Below are 17,024 nucleotides of genomic sequence, written 5' to 3' on the forward strand. Positions count from 1 at the left end.
TTTCCTGCTCCCTTGTTATCCGTCCTGCTCCTGGTCAACACTGGTGTCTTTATGACAAAGCGAGGACATTCTGATCTAACGTGGGGAGCAGAGCCCGAGCCCCCGGCTGCCCCCTCCTGTCAGGGACTTGTGCAGAGCCACAAGGTCCCCCCTGAGCCTCCTTTGCTCCAGGGTGAGCCCCTTCCCAGCTCCCTCAGGAATTCTCCTGGGGCTCCAGCCCCTTCCCAGCTCCCTCAGCCTCTCCTGGGGCTCCAGCCCCTTCCCAGCTCCCTCAGGAATTCTCCCGGGGCTCCAGCCCCTTCCCAGCTCCCTCAGCCTCTCCTGGGGCTCCAGCCCCTTCCCAGCTCCCTCAGGAATTCTCCCGGGGCTCCAGCCCCTTCCCAGCTCCCTCAGCCTCTCCTGGGGCTCCAGCCCCTTCCCAGCTCCCTCAGGAATTCTCCTGGCGCTCCAGCCCCTTCCCAGCTCCCTCAGGAATTCTCCTGGGGCTCCAGCCCCTTCCCAGCTCCTTCCCCGCTATCCCGCGTGAGGGTCCCGGTGCTCCAGCCCCTTCCCAGCTCCTTCCCCGCTATCCCGCGTGAGGGTCCCGGTGCTCCAGCCCCTTCCCAGCTCCTTCCCCGCTATCCCGCGTGAGGGTCCCGGTGCTCCAGCCCCTTCCCAGCTCCTTCCCCGCTATCCCGTGTGAGGGGCCGGGGCGGGCGGGGCGCACGGCCGGGGCGGGGCGGCGGAAGGGTCGGGGCTGAGGGGAACCGGGGAAGCTGAGGGGAGTCAGGCTGGGGACGGAGGGATCGGGGCTGAAGGGAAGCGGGGCAGCAGAGGGGAGTCAGGCTGGGGACGGAGGGATCGGGGCTGAAGGGAAGCGGGGCAGCAGAGGGGAGCCGGGCTGAGGAAGGCTCCCGTCCGGGGCTCGCCATCGGAGCAACATGTGGCAGCGTCACTTCAAGCCGCCGTCACTTCAAGTCGGGACCCCGAGAGCAAAGAGAAGCAGGTCGGTGAATTTACTTTTTTTCCCTGCTTTTTTCCCCTCTCATTTCCTGAAACGTCCCCCCTAAGCACAGCCCGCAGCCGGCTCCACATCCCCTCGCAGATCCAGGCGATTTTAGTGTACCCGAATCAGCCCTTTCCCTCCTTACATTCCCTGAGATTCAGTGTCAGAAGGAAAAGGAAAATAAATCTCAGCGGATGTTGGCTGTGAGTCCCTGATGCTGCGGGAGCTGTGATAGAAGAGCACTTTGGAAAGTTAGTGAGTGGTACAGCACTTATAAATAGAGTTTATAATGAACACGCTGAGAGCCCTTAACTTCTAAGTGTGCCTGTAACGTGGATATAACCTTTAAGTGCCAAGGAATCCCAGGAGCTCTGCACGTAAGGAAAGACAGATCCACAGCGTGAACGAGGAGTGGTTTCACTACAAACAAGAGAAATTCCACGATCTGGAGAAACTCTGAAGAGTTTGAGACGTTTTGCTGTCGAGTCTTGGGGAAGAGGCTCCACCAGCAGCTTTAGAGCTGGATTTGTAGCTGTGCTTCTGCCTAACTTGGGTTGCTTTTATAAAAGCTTTAATATTAGCACGCAAAATTATTCAGTGTGGGTCATACTCGTTTCTGTTTTGTGCATACCACTTACTCAGAACTCTTTATTAAGAATGATTGCTGATATACTCAATGGCAAACATATGCAATGAAATTCCATACTCGGGAAGGTCTTGGCCAAACCCACAGGACTGGAAAGCCCCTAAAGAACAGGTCAGAAGATGCTGTGCATAGACATTATTACTAAAATATTTTTATGCTTTCTAGAGATTTTTAATATTTAAAACCAGCTGTAGTGCAGTGCTTGCAAGAGTCAGGGATGGTTTCTCTGGTTTTCCATGCCCAGTGCAGGTGTTTGTGGGCCCTGCTCATTTCAGGTTGTGCTGAACACGTTTTCCATGCTGATAAACCAGGGGATTTTATGATTTCTCACCTGACCTGTAAATAAAAATGATTTTATTTTGTTGCTCTCCTCCTTGCCTGTCATATCTGCTGTGTTTTGCTTTTAATCCCAACTCTACTTGCTGAGCTATTCTGTGATTCTGTTGGTATGGAGCAGAATATAGTATTTACATAAGAAATCAGAAAATTTCTTGTACACAGCAGTAGCAAAAATCAGTGGTTCCAGAAAAATTCAAGGTATATTTGTTAAAAAGGACCTCAATTCCTTCCTTGTGTATGGACACTTCCCCAGCCACAAATAAACCAATTTGTCCTGGCTGTGTTAATTTATTCTCTCCAGGACAGAGCTTACAAGTTTTAATAATTCTCTTTATTGAACTCCCCATTCTCTGTAAATGTTCTTGTAAAACTTGTATTCTTTCTTTCTTACACTGGAGTAAGGAATTCTGGCAAGTTCACTGTTCTCACTGGAAAAGATTTTGGGGAATCCTGTCTGCTCCAGTAGTGCATTTATCCTGCCCTGGGATTTATCTGTACATATCTCTTTTTTACCCAATTCTCCTGTAAAGTTTACACAAGGAAGGCTGAGCTTTGAACAGAAAAGGGGCTAATTCTGGGATCATGCAGCTTACAGGGCTTTTTGGTCATGTACAGCACTGGTGTTGTTCAGGAATGTTGTTGGAGCCTGGATTGGAAAAACACCTCTATAAAAACCAGCCTAGGTTGATGTGACAGGGGAGATTCCAAGCTGGGCTGAAATGTGGTTCTGCCTTCTGCTCCAAATATTGTTAAATTAGGGCTGACATCAGAACATCTGATTGCTCTTTATGGTCATTTTTTATAGGAAAATCCCAGAATCATTAAGGTTGGAAAAGCCCTCCAAGACCATCGAGTCCAACCTTGTCCCCAGCCCAGAGCCCTGAGTGCCACCTCCAGCCCTTCCTTGGACACCCCCAGGGATGGGCACTCCAAACCTCCCTGGGCAGCCCCTGCCAAGGCCTGAGCACCCTTTCCATGCAGAAATTCTCCCTTAATTTTTTTCACTTCCATCAGGAAATTAAAAAGCCTTTTTCTTCACTAAACTGCGTATCATTATAATTTTCCTTCTGTATGGGGTTCTGGGGCTCTCTGGTTGTTTTCTTGTTGGTGTAAATGGGTATTTCATGGGAGAAACTCTAACACCCAGGACCTATGGCTAACTTTAGACGTTTTGGAAATGGGTGTCCAGTTTTCTTGGAAGTGATCTCTGCCAGTTTCCTGCTGAGAAGTGATTGAAGTATGAACAGGGAATTTTTGTTGCACCTGTAAAAGAGGAATATGGGCTGTTTGTCATTAAACCCCTTATAGTGTGAATAATATACATTTATGTCAAATAAACCCTTTTAAAAGGTTTTTTCTTTTACTTCAGTCAGAAATCAGGGAAAATCTAAGTAACTTCAAATATAGGCTCTTGGAAATAATTCCTGCCTGTATCTTTGGGAAATGACAGACCTGATAGCTCCATAATTCCTCTGGCCCTCATGGTAGGAATAAACTAATGGAAGAGGAGCAGGTAAGGTGGGCCACCTACCAGCTGTGCTGAGAGCCAAATTGTCCTCTGAAATAGGGGCTGGGAGAAGCTGAGATTCCCTCTTCAATTGCTGAAAATGGAGCTTAAAAAGCACCTGGTGGATGGGGAGAAAAGTGGATGGGACTGATTCATCCTGCAGAGCACAGTGCTGGAGAAATTCTGCTCCAGCTGAATTTGTGGGAGAGCAGGGGGAGACAAGGATCTGGAAATTGTAACTTCACTGGGCAGCTGGCTGCTGCTTCAGGTAGATATTGAATATATAAGTATATTTATTTTACAGGACATGCAGCCCCAAAGTGCAAGGCCAGTGCATTACATAACCTTGGCACTGCCTCTTTTGGCTCCATGGATGTTCTCAAGGAAACTGTCCTCAGAAGTATTTAAGGAATGGAACACTTTGGAGGGGTTCCCTAACTCGAATTTCTTGCCCTGGCATTTGCTGTCTGACTTGAGCTGTGGATTTTACTCAGCACTCAGTTCTGCTTGACTACAACAGCAGCCAAACTCTCCTCTATGGAGCTTTAAGTATAAAAATATATTTAGATTTTAACAGAATTTATGTAACTATTGGATGAAAATAAACGAAAGAAAAAAATGTAACTGAAATGAAAGAGTAATAATGAAATGTTGCTGTGAAGTTTAGTGGAGTCTTCACTGTTGAAATGGGTGAGTGATTTTGAGTGTGTTGCACTTGGAAAATTCTGATTTTTTTCTTCCTTTCCGGCCTGTTCTTCCTTTCCTGCTCTAGAGAGAAGTGTCTCTCCCCGTCCCAGGGTGTTGGAATTAGATGATCTTTAAGTTCCCTTCCATCCCAAACCATTCTGGGATTCCATGATTCTGCTTACAAAGGTGTGAGCCTCAAATGAACTGAAGTGCACTGAAATGAAATAAGAGACTGATAATTACAAGCTTTCCATTAATTTTCTACTTGTTTTTCAGGTCAGCTCTACAAAACAAGATGTGTGGGCAAATCATCCCAACCATGTTTGTGTTGATGGGTAAGTCACTAAAAAATATCCCAGAAACCAGTTTGGGATAACTTTTCAGATCAGGAAACATCAGTAAAAAGTATGTGGTGAGTCCAGGCACATCCAAACAAATGCCCTAGACAGAACTAGAAATTTGTGGGGAATTTGTTTTGTTGCCCTAAATTGTAAGGAAAAACACTATTTCCACCAGAAGTGCAGTTTTTTAGCTGAGTGCAGCCAGGTTTGAGCTCTGCTCCTGGGGGGTGCTGCCATTCCTGCTTCCATGGGCACAGGGCTGCCAAAGGGTGCTCAGCTCACTCCAAATGCTGGATTAATAAACTGCTTTCCTGATTGGGAAATGCCTCGGACAATATTGGCATCTGCTGTGCAGGGACAGCTGGTATTTGCCTTTCTTTTTCCTTTTTTTTTTTATTCTAATAAGAACTATTTAAATACTTCTGATGATGATGCGTAGGGAGAAAGCAGACCCTGTAATCCAGTGAAGTTATTTTGAAAATTTGTGTCATCTTTACAAAATATAAATGAAAAAGATGAAGAAATCATTAGATTTAGGCACCTTTTTATATACATACACACCTTTTTATCTTGCTATCTGTACTCTTTTATCCACTCAGTATCAAATATTGCATCGTTGACATTCTTTTAAATACCCTTTGTGATCTAAACAGATTGAGTAGCTTTAATTGGAAAACCTGGATGCTCCAGGGAGGTTTCCTGGGATTCAGAGCAGTTTGTCACCATCTGATGGCCCTGTTAGCCCAGCCACACTGCTGCTCTGGGGACAGAACTACAAGTCATGGCTTCCTCTGGGTCATTTTAACTTTATTTTGTCCATTTCTGAAGAAGGGAGCTGAGCACATTTTTGACTTTATAAGATTTAATTAATCCCTGGAGATGATCTGTGATACATGAGGGGGAAGTTCCTGAGAAAAAGAGAGGAGCTGGGGACAGTGTTGCTTCTCTGTCCTGCTCCATGGCACTTGTTTGTCCCTTTTTTAATCGTGGATTATGGCCTGAGAGTCTGTTTGCTCCACTGCCTCCTGCAGGAGGCCTAATGAAGCCGGGATTCACAGAGGCACAAACTCTGTTCCGTGGGAGGGGAGGGAAGAGCAGAGCCCCGCAGGAGTCTGGCAGCACGAAATCCGTGTGGAGAGAGAGCAGAACGCTCTGCAGAATAACACACTGCATCTCCTGTTTTTAACAGCTTTTTAAAAGCTCTCCGTGCATATTTGGGTATTATTTAGCTCATGCTCTGTGCTATTAATCAAACAGTGCTAGAAATATTCTGGTGTATCTTATTTTGGCTATTGCAAGGCATAGAGCATCAGTTAATTTCTATTTAATGAACTGCTTAAAATTTCTGCCCTTCCTGAGCAAAGAGCTGAATGCAAAGTGCACAAATGGCCCCGTGCCTTGCTGCAAGTAGAGCTTTAATCTTTGAATTCACAGAGTGTTTTACAGGAAGTTGTTTCCTGCTCATCCTTCTCTGAGCCATTGCGAGCACAGGTCAAGCTATGACTTATCAACAAATGTGCTCAGAGTGGTTTTATTTGGAAGGATCCAAGTCTGATGGGAAAAATGATCATTTTCCTGCCTCTCATTTCCCAGATAATGCCCTGGGGCTGTGCAGTTGCACCCACAGTGATATTGTCCTTTTTTATTTAAGAGTTACAGTGGGGACTGTGTTTTATATTTAAAACAGGATTATTTTTTTTATTGAAATGGAGCTGTTTTAAAAGAGCTGGAGGGAATCTGTTCCAGCACTGCATGGGAAGATGAGGCTCATACCCAGTTTAGGATTCCCCTCAGTTCAGGATTTTTGGTTAATAAAAGGCAATTTCTGCCAAAGAGATGCTTCACCTACAATTTTGGCCTTGACCTATTTCAAGAAATTGAGAAAACAAAAGTTTGGGTGCAGTGAGGTTGGGGTAAAAGGCTGGAATCTGTCACCTGTGACACCAGTCAGAGGGGATGTTTTTAGTAATTTTGTCTTTACCTAGAGGGGATGTTTTTATTAATTTTGTCTTTACCTCAGGGAACAACCCATGGAAACCACCTGATTTTTACCTGATGAATGCATTTCTCTATGACATCAGCCACTCCCTTTGTGCTGTTTAATTATATGAACTTTCATTTCCAATGCTTTTCCCTTTATATTTGCAGACTTCCTTCAGATGGCAGCTGCCCATTGCATGGTCCATCCAGTTCCTCCCAGGAACTTCACACTGCCCTGTGTGCTGCTGAATGAGACCTTTCTGAGCCCTTTCTCAGCTGGGAGCTGGTCTGGTCTGAGGAGAGAACTTGGAACACCCAAAACCAAGTCTTTAATGAATGAAGAAAGTTTTCTCTGTTGCCTTTGGAGTGCCAGCAACATTGGCTGTTCTTTGTACAGAGCAAGCATGCAGGCAAGGAAGTTTATTCCTTCAGAAATAAATATCTCTGCTCCTCAGCAAATAGGTGGGTTTAGCACTCAAGGGCACAAGAAGTTAATTCTTAAAATATTTAGGTTTTTTTGTTGTTTGGGAGGAGAGGGGTGGGTTGGATTAATGGGGATTCACTTCTATCTCAGGCAGGCAATGCAGCGTGGTAAAATCCTTCCTCAGCGTGGTAAAATCCTTCCTCAGCGTGGTAAAATCCTTCCTCAGAATGTAGTGGAAGATGGAGGGAATTGTACAGCAGAGTTTCAAAAGGGGAAGAAAAAGTTGGCTGTCTTTCCAGGGGAATTGTAATTAAAATATAGAGCACTGCATAAGAGGACATAAACCCAGATCTTCAAAGGAGTTTAGACACTGTGAGGAATATTTTAAATATTTTTGGTGGATATGGGCTTTAAACTCCATCAGAAGGCAGGGGAGATGGAGAGCAAATGGCATCATTTCTACATGAATTATGGTGCTTTAAATAATAAATATGCAGTAAATATCTGTACATGGATTAGGATCTTTTTTCCCGAGGTTTTTTCCCTCCTCCTGTCTGAGGAACACGGAGCTGGCATCCTGCTGCCAGGAGTCTCATTGACCTCAGTAGATAGAATTTCATTTCACACATCCCCAGTACAGCCACACTGAGGCTGTGCCACTTCCCAGGACACAACGACCACCATCAGCTTCATTTTTCTTCACCCTGCAGCCTTGTCCCTAAATCCAGGTTAAAAATATTCCTTCTTTAATCACGACAGTGCAGGACCACATGGATTGCAAGCCGTGGAAGTGTTTAAGGTGCCCAACTCGGATTATTCATAAATATTTTCCCATTTGTGCTGCAGCCTCACCTTCATCAATATCTGTTCCTTGTCCTCTCTTTGTGAGTGAGTTCTATCCTGTTGTTTTATTTTGTTTTAATACAGCTCAGAAATGTGTAATCCCTTTCTTTTGCCCAGATTGGAGCTGGAACGTGGAATGTAGGATTAGAGGCAAGCTGGACCTGTTAGTTTGTAACCTGCAGCTTTTGAAGCTGGACCTGAGAGATGACCTGAAGGTTAATCTTCTATACTCTGAGTAAGTACAGGCTCTGTTAAATTTGCCTGGAAATCTGAAAGCATTTTCTAAAGCAGCAGCATTTCAGCTTCCAGCACGGTGGGAGCTTTAGCTTCGCAGATTTTACTTTGTCCTGTCTAAAAGTAATCCTGGACCATATGGAAAGTTTGTGTATCTTTGAATGAAAAAGGTTGGAATGGAGAGTCCCCCTTCTCTGCCCTTCCCATGTTTCTTAAAATGTTTTCATGAAATCAGCATTGACTTCTTAAAGTATCTTTGTTGTTAGAATTTCCTAATTTTAAAGTCTTGGGTCTGCTTTTTATTTGCTTTTGACCATAATATTGTCTCTCTTGAAGTAAGTGTGGTACTTCAGCGTAATCCAATGGCAAATGCTGCTCTCATCTCATTGTCACTGTGGTGAATATTCCCTGGAATGCTGAGAGATGGAATCATCCTGGCTGTGGGGTGGGCAGGTCTTGTGTACATTGCTTATCAAAAGATCTGTTTGATTGCATGAAGCCACTCTGTTTCTTTCTGAATTGATTTCTGATTTTTTGATAGATTTGAAGGGTTGGTATAAGACTTCATTTCCTTGGCAAACAGGAGAAGCCGAAATAGTTGAATTAGCTGAATTTATAGGGAAGGACTTCCTAACCAGCCAGATACCATTTGGCACAAATCATCCCTGTAGTCAGGGTAGAAACCAAGTGTATTATCCAGGAATAAATATGCTTGTTTAGCTGACATAATATTTTAATCCTATTTTGGTGAAGTGGGTTCCCATTTCCAGTGTTCCTCATGACTTTGATTCCCAAAATACCATTCCATGGGTGTTTGTGGGGGAAGCAGCTCTGGCTTTGCTCTGCTCCATCCAGGCTCAGTTGCAATAGGAAAAGCTTTGCCAGTGGTCCCAGTGCAGTAATCTCTATATTGAATGTTTTCTGGGATGCCAGCAGATTGGAGCCCCAGCTGGGATGAAGAGGTTCTTTGTGTTAGGAAGGGAATTCAGTAAGTGCCATGCAATTTAGGAGAGCAGGCCCTATGGACTCACCAGAGTCTCTGTTTGATTCCTCTTTGCTGCAAAGATGAGAAACAAAGCAAAACCTTGGAGCACTCATTTCCCTCCCCAGATCCCACATTGCTATTTTCCTTTTAGGGTCCCTGTGTTCTGAGGGAAGAGCAGGCACAAGCATTTCAGACTTTGGGAAGGTGACAGCTTTCCCTGTTGGCTCTCTGATACCTTAACATTTTATTCCCGAGCCAAAATACCTTGAAAACATTCCCAGTTTTAAAAATATGCATTCCTGGCATGTGTTTCTCCCTGGGAGTCTGGAGATCCAGCCAGGATTCTCACATACAGGGCAATGCACAAAAATAATGATCCAGAGGAACCTACAACACAAAACCTTGGGTCTCTCACAGCTTTTGTTTTTTTCAGCATTAGAGAAGTAACTTCTGATTTACCACATCCACAGTTTTCCTGCTTGGAAATGGTATCAGGGATGGGAATGTTTTGTTCTGCCCATGGCAGGGCTGTGTGAGAGCCTTAAGTAAGGGAGATGATGGGGCTTTGGGGGAGAAAAGGTTATTCCAAAGCTTCGTTTGGCAAGTTGGGTTAATTGTCTACCAAAGATCTTCCCAGCTGTGTGATTCCAGGAATGCTCTAAAGCCCATGGTTAATTCCAGGAGCTGGAACCTTGGGGAGTGCTCCCAGTTTAAGTTTGAGCACTGGTTATCATTTGCCCTTTGAGCTCATGAGGCTGCACTCGTATTTTGACTTACTTGAAGTACCTGTGAGGCTCTCCTTCAGTTCTGGGACTAAATTTCCGTGTTTTTTAAGGAAAAATCATGCAATTTGCCTCAAGTGCATCAGCTGTACATCGAGCCTCTTCAGCCAGAGAAAACCAACCTTTCATTAGAGATTTATGAGCTCAGCAGCCCTCAGATCTGCTGCAGTTTAATGGGGCAGCTTCTTCAAATGAGTATTTTTCTGGAGCTACCATCTATCAAAAACACTGGAAAATGTTTATGGAAAGTCCTGGAACCCCGAGACAGCTTTGCTCCATCCATTCCTAATAAAGGCAGTGCTTGAAAAGGAATAATGACAGGAATAATGACAGCAGGGTTCCAATGGTGACCCTATTTCAGAACCACCTGCTTGGGATGGACCTTCCCTGAAATGAGAGCAAGCGTAGAAATTCATGTAATTCTTCCTAAAATAAGTTTTACTTTTTCTTTTCAATTGCAAGAACAGGATTGAAATCCAGTCAGGACATTTTGCAGCATCTATTTGAAAGTCTCCAAGTTCACCATGGGGCCACAGATGCAATTAGCAGGAGAAGCATCACCTTCTGAAGAGGGTTGAATATAAATATAAAACATTTAGGACTTCCTAAATGTTTTTTTCTCCGAGGTTTTCCAAGGTGTTGGCTAAAAGAACTCTCTGTGACAGGGTTTGGAGTGGAGGAGCCACTGACCTCCTCAGCTTGTGAGGGCTAATAAGTCAGAAGAGGAGCTCTTTAGCACTTTTCTCCCTTTACACTGGTTTTTTTTGGTGCAGACAATCTCATTTTGATGGTTAAAAATTGAAATATTAGGAATGATGAGGGGCTGGGGTGGTGGTAACCACTTTCCAGTTAGATCAGATCAAAGACATGGTTTGAAGAAAAAATACATGTTTTATGGACTGATTGTGGCTTTTGGAGACCAATAAAATCTTGTGAGCAACAGGAGAAGGCAGGGAAGCTTCAAAGAAAATTCTGCGAAGTCTTTGAAAGGAAATTCAGGAAAAACCAGTGGAGCCACATGTAGAAAAACAAAATGATTCCAAGTAACTGAAAAGCTCTGTGTCTGCCAGATACCATCAGCATAATTCCTGTGTCCCAAAGTCTGGGAGTCCTGGAGAGAATTATTTTAGGAATGTCAGGATTGACTGTCTGGAGCATTAATGAACGTAAACCATACCCTGAAACGGACCTGCTTGGGGTTGTTCCTGCAGAGCACAGGGCTGGGAGGGCAGTGCTGCTGAAATTCCATGATTTTCCAGCCTCAGGGTATCCCAACCCCAAGGTGGATGCACAAAGCTCAGTGAGGGATGAGGGGAGTGGTGCTGGGATGATCCAGGAGTGGTTTCCCTGCAGTCCCAGCCTGTGCTTTGCATGAGCTCTTCCCATCCTCCATAAATCCTCAGTTTTTGACCTTTTCCTCTCTAAGTAGGGCAGGATATGGAAATGGGATTGGTGAATCATGCCCAGTTCTCTGTGCTCTGCACTCAGATAAATGGACCAGATAACAAATGGACTAAACCCAAAAAATAAAGCACCAAATCTTGTCCTTCCCTCTCCTCCAGTGCAGAGATCTTTGCCCTCCCTGAATCCGAGGGTTCCAGTAAGTCATGCCAGCTATAAAACCGTTTGAAAAATGAACCAGAAAAAGGCTCTGATTCTATGAATTTCCATTTCTTTCTCTGAATTAGTAAAACAAAACCCTTACTGGACAGAAATAACTCCAAAATCACTTCAGAACAATTCAAAACAGGAGCTTTTTTTTTTGGGTGAGGATGAAAAAGTCAAAAGCAGGAAAGAATCCGAGGTGATTGAACTGTCAGGATTTGTCTTGGCTTTGCTGCTGTGAGAAATTTGGCCACAAATTATTTGCACTATTGAATTCCCAGCCTTAGGGAGGCCTTTGTCACTGGATACCTGCAGAACTCCATCAGTGTGGATCTCTGGAAGAGCCTGAAGAGTAGAGGTGGCAATGAAGAATCCTTTGGGAACTGCTGGTTCCAAAGATTTAGATGGGAGATTGAGAAGGAATTGTTCCCTATGAGAGGGGGGAGATCCTGGCACAGGGTGCCCAGAGAAGCTGTGGCTGCCCCTGGATCCCTGGCAGTGCCCAAGGATGGAGCTTGGAGCAGCCTGGGATAGTGGAAGGTGTCCTTGTCCCTGGCACGGGATTGGGGTGAGATGAGATTTAAGGTCCCTCCCATCCCAACCCATTCCATGATTATAATATTCCCTGTAAAGATTAACTGTAGCAGGAGCTGGAAGGAACATTAAATTGTTTTGATATTATTTCAGTGCCTCAGGAATGGGAAGTAGAAATTCATCTCTTTTGGGATGGCAGGGAGCTGCCATGGGAAGGTAAAACAACATTGTGTGCCTAGAAAAGATCTGGGACTACTTTAAGGGAATTGTGTTCATTACTTGGAAACCATTTAAAAAGGGAGAAGCAGCAAAGTTAAAGCAATAGGTTACAATTACTACTTTTTTACCTTAATTGATTTTATTTTCTGATCAATAAACCATATCCAGATGGACAAGCCTATTGAGATAGAGAAGAAAAGATTTCATTGTTTTGTTCCCTGGTTTGCTTTGTCCCCCTGCAGATCAGAGCTGTCCCAGGGAGCTGCATCCACGAGCTCTCTGCAGGGGACAGTGAGGGTGGCTCGGTGTGACTGCAGGGAGCAGGACACCTGTGAGTGCCCGGTGGCCTCCCCGAGCCTCAACCACACCTACCTCCTGTGGCTGGAGATGGTGGCTGGTGGCACAGCCCTGGGGTCCCCTCCGATGTCGCTGCAGCCCACGGACATAGGTAAGCAGCCTTTAACCCCGTGTCCATGGAAAACAGCAGCAGCACGGCTCTGCTGGGAAAGGGGGCACAGACAGGACAGGAAAAGCTCCCTAATCCCTGTCTGGGCTCCAGTGCAAACCACACTGAGCAGGGCCCAGGCAGGCAATAAATTGGTTAGTTGTAGTTTTTTCCATTCTAATCAGGAGCTCTCTGTGCCCAGGACTGGGCCAGTGGTGGAGCTTTTCTGGCCATGTTGCTGAGGACTTAAATTTAAAAAGCTGTTCCAAAAGCTGCTTAGCAAATGCTCCCACCCATTTTCCCGAGCAGCTCTCTGATCCTGATGTTTTCTTCCTCACCCATGCAACCCCAGCGTTTTCCAAGCTGGGAAATATTCCTCTGTGTTTGATCAAGCTCAAACTCTCCTGACATGATGAATTTGATATGTGTTGCTATCCAACATGCCCAGTTATTGCAGATTTGGGCAGATTTCATAAAGGTGGGAGCTGTCAGCTGCAGGCGAAAAAAATTAAAGTTTTATGAACATCTTATTAACTTAAAAACTTGGGAATTTTATGAACTTCCTCCTAACTGGTGCGCTCTGCAGACAGAACCAGTTAAAAGTCTCTGGGTGGGCTTGTTTGGAAGATGAGAGGTGGCATTTTTCATCCTGCTGGTTTGAGATGATGCTACAGGAAGAAATTAAAAATTCAGGCTGGAGTCTGCCAGTATTTAAAAATGACATAATGAGTTTGCTCTGCTTAGGGAAGTATGTTTTAGAAATGCATAATATTCATATATGTTCTGCCAAGATTTAGCTCAATTAAAACTATTTTGAATGTAAAACTCTGAATGCTTGTGTCATGTGGATTTTATTTGCTTATAGTGGAGCAGGTGGCATCACAACCATCATTATCTGTGTTCAGGAAGTGGGATCTGAATCAGGGAATTGTGATGGAAAAGCCACTGACTTTGTTTGCCTCCTCCCCAATCACTCCCTGCTGGCTTTCATTAAGTTAATTGCTTTGAGATGGTTTAGAAGTAGAAATTAAATAAAATTTGACTTAGTGTGGTGGATTTACAGTGAAAATAATAAGATATTTTTGGTGTAACTGAGTGAGATTCCAGTAATACCACTTGGAGAGCTGGACACCAGTGCAGATGGAATTTGAAGGGAACATTTGCCCACTGCCCAAGATTTTTGGGGATGTTTTCCCTTCAGCTTTTGCACGTGGTGTTCACCCTGCAGTGGTTTGGAGCGGGATTTTACTCTTCCATGGGAGAAACTTGGCTGTGAATGAGGACAAGGCCAGTCAAGGTCTCAGTAACAGGTAAAAGTAGGGCCTTGATTCCTTGTGATTGTCCAAGGAGTGTAATCCTAAGGATTGCCCATCCATTCCCCACTCCAGAGTTCCCTTCATCCTGATGGGACTATCCAAACTCCCCCTTTTTACTTTGTCCTAATGCAGCTCTCCTGGAGACATCCTTTCAGAGCCATAATCCCTGTGGAAGGATGGGAATATTTAGAAAATCCTTGTGTGCAGTCTGAGGCCATTTTAAGGAGCAAATTGATTTTCGCAGCACTCCCATCCCTCACTTCCCCATTCCCTCTTTTCAGCAAGGCAGGTAAACCAGGGAAGAGTTGTGGCCTGAGGGAAGAAATTCCTGCAGATTTAAGGGAAGTGGGAGGTCAAACAGCATTTCTTGGTAACTGCACCAGTGCCTGGGTGACTTTTGCAGGGGTGTTACACATCACTGCCACGCAGCAGAGCAGCTCTTGAGAACGGAGTTCAGGAGAACTTGAGTTCAGTTCTGAGGGAGAGTTGTGACTCAGTAAAACCCAGCAGTCCTGGGTGAAGCTGGGGCTAAATTGCCAATGAATTTGTGTGCAGTGAAGCCTGAGGCCCCTGTGAACCTGCAGCTGGAGCTGGCTGAGAGGGGCCAGGTGAAGCTCTGCTGGTCCAGCCCCGTGCTGCTGCCATTCCCTCTGCAGCACCAAGTGAGGATCTCTGCTCCCCCGGGACACGGGGAGTGCCAGGTGAGGCAGCGCCGGTGCTCGGCTTTCCAGGGTGGGGGGCTCTCCCAAATCCCGGGGTTCCCACCACCCTCCTTGGCCTTGGGTTGAGAGTATGGCTGCTCTGGTGGAGCTGGGCTTAGCACGCTGCTTACTCCTGAGCTGGAAAAGCTGGGAAGCTGGACTGGGCATCTGTAAACACTGAGAGAAGCCCCATCTCCTGCTGGGTCTTACAAACAAGCTCCCATTTTTCTCTTTGGATGAAATCCTGGATTCTGTGACGTCTAAACCCATTTCCTTTCAGCACTCTGTATGTTCTGTAACACATCTATGTTTAATATTTATAAGTTTTGTATAAATAGGGTTCTTTTCTGTTCTACCACGCAAGTGGCTCTGGAATAACAAGCAGCTGTTAATTAGCAATCCATAATGATACAACTTGTTTTCCACAGTTATGCAACTTCTACCACTCTCAGATTGACAGTAAATTTAAAGGAGAAAGCTTTTTAATCCAACTTGCTACCTAAAAACCTAGAAAATCCTTGTGTAGAATATGAGGACATTATCTCCTGTCTCTTGAAGGAGTAAATCGATTTACTCAGCACTCCCAAAAACTGAGTTTAAAGAGAAGGCATGAGGAGAATTCTGACTTTATAGATTATTTGTTTTGCTTCCCTCTGTCTCCTTTCCTGTTTCATTTTACAACAATAATGGATTTTGATAATCCAACAGATGCTTCAGGTTGCTCTGGAAACCTCAGTGGCCATAGACAGTGCCCTACTTGACTCTCCATCCTCAGTGCAAGTGAGGAGCAGGAATCTCCGTGGTCCAGGGTTCTGGAGTGACTGGAGCACACCCTACAACCCCACTTTGGGAGGTAGGACACCTGCAGGCTTTTGGAATAAAACTGATTTCCCAGTTTGTTTAGTGGATTTGGTATTGGAGAACATGAGTTGGGATGAAAAATCCTGTGGGAGCTTTTCCCCTTCTGCCCTCTGTGGCTGGCTTTGCCTGAGGCTCAGCTCCTCCCCTGTGCCAGGCTGGCATTAGGGGTTCTGGAGAACACACCTCCGTGGCTGTCACTCCCTCACCAGCCCCTGTTCAGACCCAGAAACAGCTCTTTGCCTCAGAGCTTTTCCATTTCCAATTTCAGTTGGCAGCACTGAACCTCCCCTCAATTCAAGATTTTTCTCCTAATGCTTTCTCTCACCTCTGGTTTTGGTTTTGTAGCTGAACTAAAGGCCCAGAGCAAAATGAAATGTACTTTTTATATAGTCCAGCTTGGTTTGCAATGCTGAGCCCTGTGCGAAACTGACTTTCTGATTATTTTGTATTTTTCCACACTCTGCTTAAATATTCCCCACCTGGGAATATTTTGGTCTGTGCTGTCACAGGAATTCTCTGAACTCTGTGCTTTTCCTGGGCCTTTACATGGGCACCTGTGCTCTGTGTTAAACTTTTGTGTTGTGGGCTTAAACTAAGTTCCAAGGAAAGAACTAAACCTTGGAAAAAGAGCTTTTTTTTCTAATAAAACCTTCAACAACAGATCCTAAATCTGTTTTGCTGCCTGAGAAAGGGAAATTTGGGGGAAATCCTAAAAATCTCTGCCTGGTTCCTCAGTATGGGAAGCAAACCTCACCTTTAAAGGATTTTCAGGCTGGCTTTGGGTGATCTTTGCAAACAGCTCCGTTCCAGCTCCACCTGTAGCTTCCCTGAATCCCTGAGTGATGGGGGCTGAGCTCACACATCTTTAAATCCTTGGAAAATTCAGTGTCTTTAAGCCTGGATTGTACTACTGCTACAATTCAGTGTTAATTGCAGTGTAAAACCAGGTTTTGAGACTTTAATCTCCTGCTGACTTCAGGAGGAGGAGGAGGAACAGCAACTCCTGAAAAGATTGATTAATTTTATTATGTTCCCCTTGTGCTGCTGTGTATTGCTTGCACTGCACCCTCCAGTGATTTTCTGCTCATTTAATTCAGGTTTGCCTGGGGATATTAAAGATTATTTGAATCAGAGTTTAGAAACTTCAGGTGTGCAGGGAGACAGTCCAAGGCTCATTTCTGCTCTTGTTCATAGTGATTAAGAAGTAGGAGAGTTAGAAATAAAACTGGATGATGATAACAATAATAATAATGATATTTTTCTATTGACAAATATGTTTATGGTTTTTTGGTTCAATTTTGAGTCTCAATGGATCTTTTTCACCTTTTTTTCCTTTTGTGTAGCCTGGGGATATTGAAGATTATTTTAATCAGAGTTTAGAAACTTCAGTTGTGGAGGGAGACAGTCCAAGGCTCATTTCTGCACCTGTAGTTGTTCACAGGGATTAAGAAGTAGGAAAGCTAGAAATACAACTAGACTAATAATAATTAATAATTAATAATAATAATTTATTGACAAATGCTCTATGTTTTTTGCTTCAGTTTCAAATCTCAATGGATTCCTTCCCCTTTTCCCCCCCTTTTTGTGCAG

General features: G+C 44.6%; 1 protein-coding gene across 7 annotated transcripts in view; it reads left to right on the plus strand.

The window, feature by feature from the left end:
* The first annotated feature begins 817 nt into the window (after positions 1–817).
* LEPR (leptin receptor) overlaps positions 818–17,024 on the plus strand; it is a 29,455-nt gene continuing 13,248 nt past the window's right edge. For 4 of the 7 annotated variants that reach the window (XR_004241852.1, XR_004241851.1, XM_032118387.1 and 1 more), the window contains exons 1-7: positions 819–985; positions 4,441–4,499; positions 6,654–6,947; positions 7,870–7,987; positions 12,354–12,559; positions 14,428–14,573; positions 15,282–15,426. Coding sequence is in view for 5 of the 7 variants with exons in the window: in XM_032118387.1 (XP_031974278.1) it covers positions 921–985; positions 4,441–4,499; positions 6,654–6,947; positions 7,870–7,987; positions 12,354–12,559; positions 14,428–14,573; positions 15,282–15,426 (1,033 nt within the window). In the remaining 2 variants the exon portion in view is untranslated. Of the gene's footprint in view, positions 986–3,057; positions 4,168–4,220; positions 4,351–4,440; positions 4,500–6,653; positions 6,948–7,869; positions 7,988–12,353; positions 12,560–14,427; positions 14,574–15,281; positions 15,427–17,024 lie in introns of those variants that run through there. The other 3 variants (XM_032118392.1, XM_032118388.1, XM_032118389.1) reach the window with 3 other exon arrangements.

The sequence above is a fragment of the Corvus moneduloides genome, chromosome 9 (assembly GCF_009650955.1).
Source record: "Corvus moneduloides isolate bCorMon1 chromosome 9, bCorMon1.pri, whole genome shotgun sequence".
NCBI lineage: Eukaryota > Metazoa > Chordata > Aves > Passeriformes > Corvidae > Corvus > Corvus moneduloides.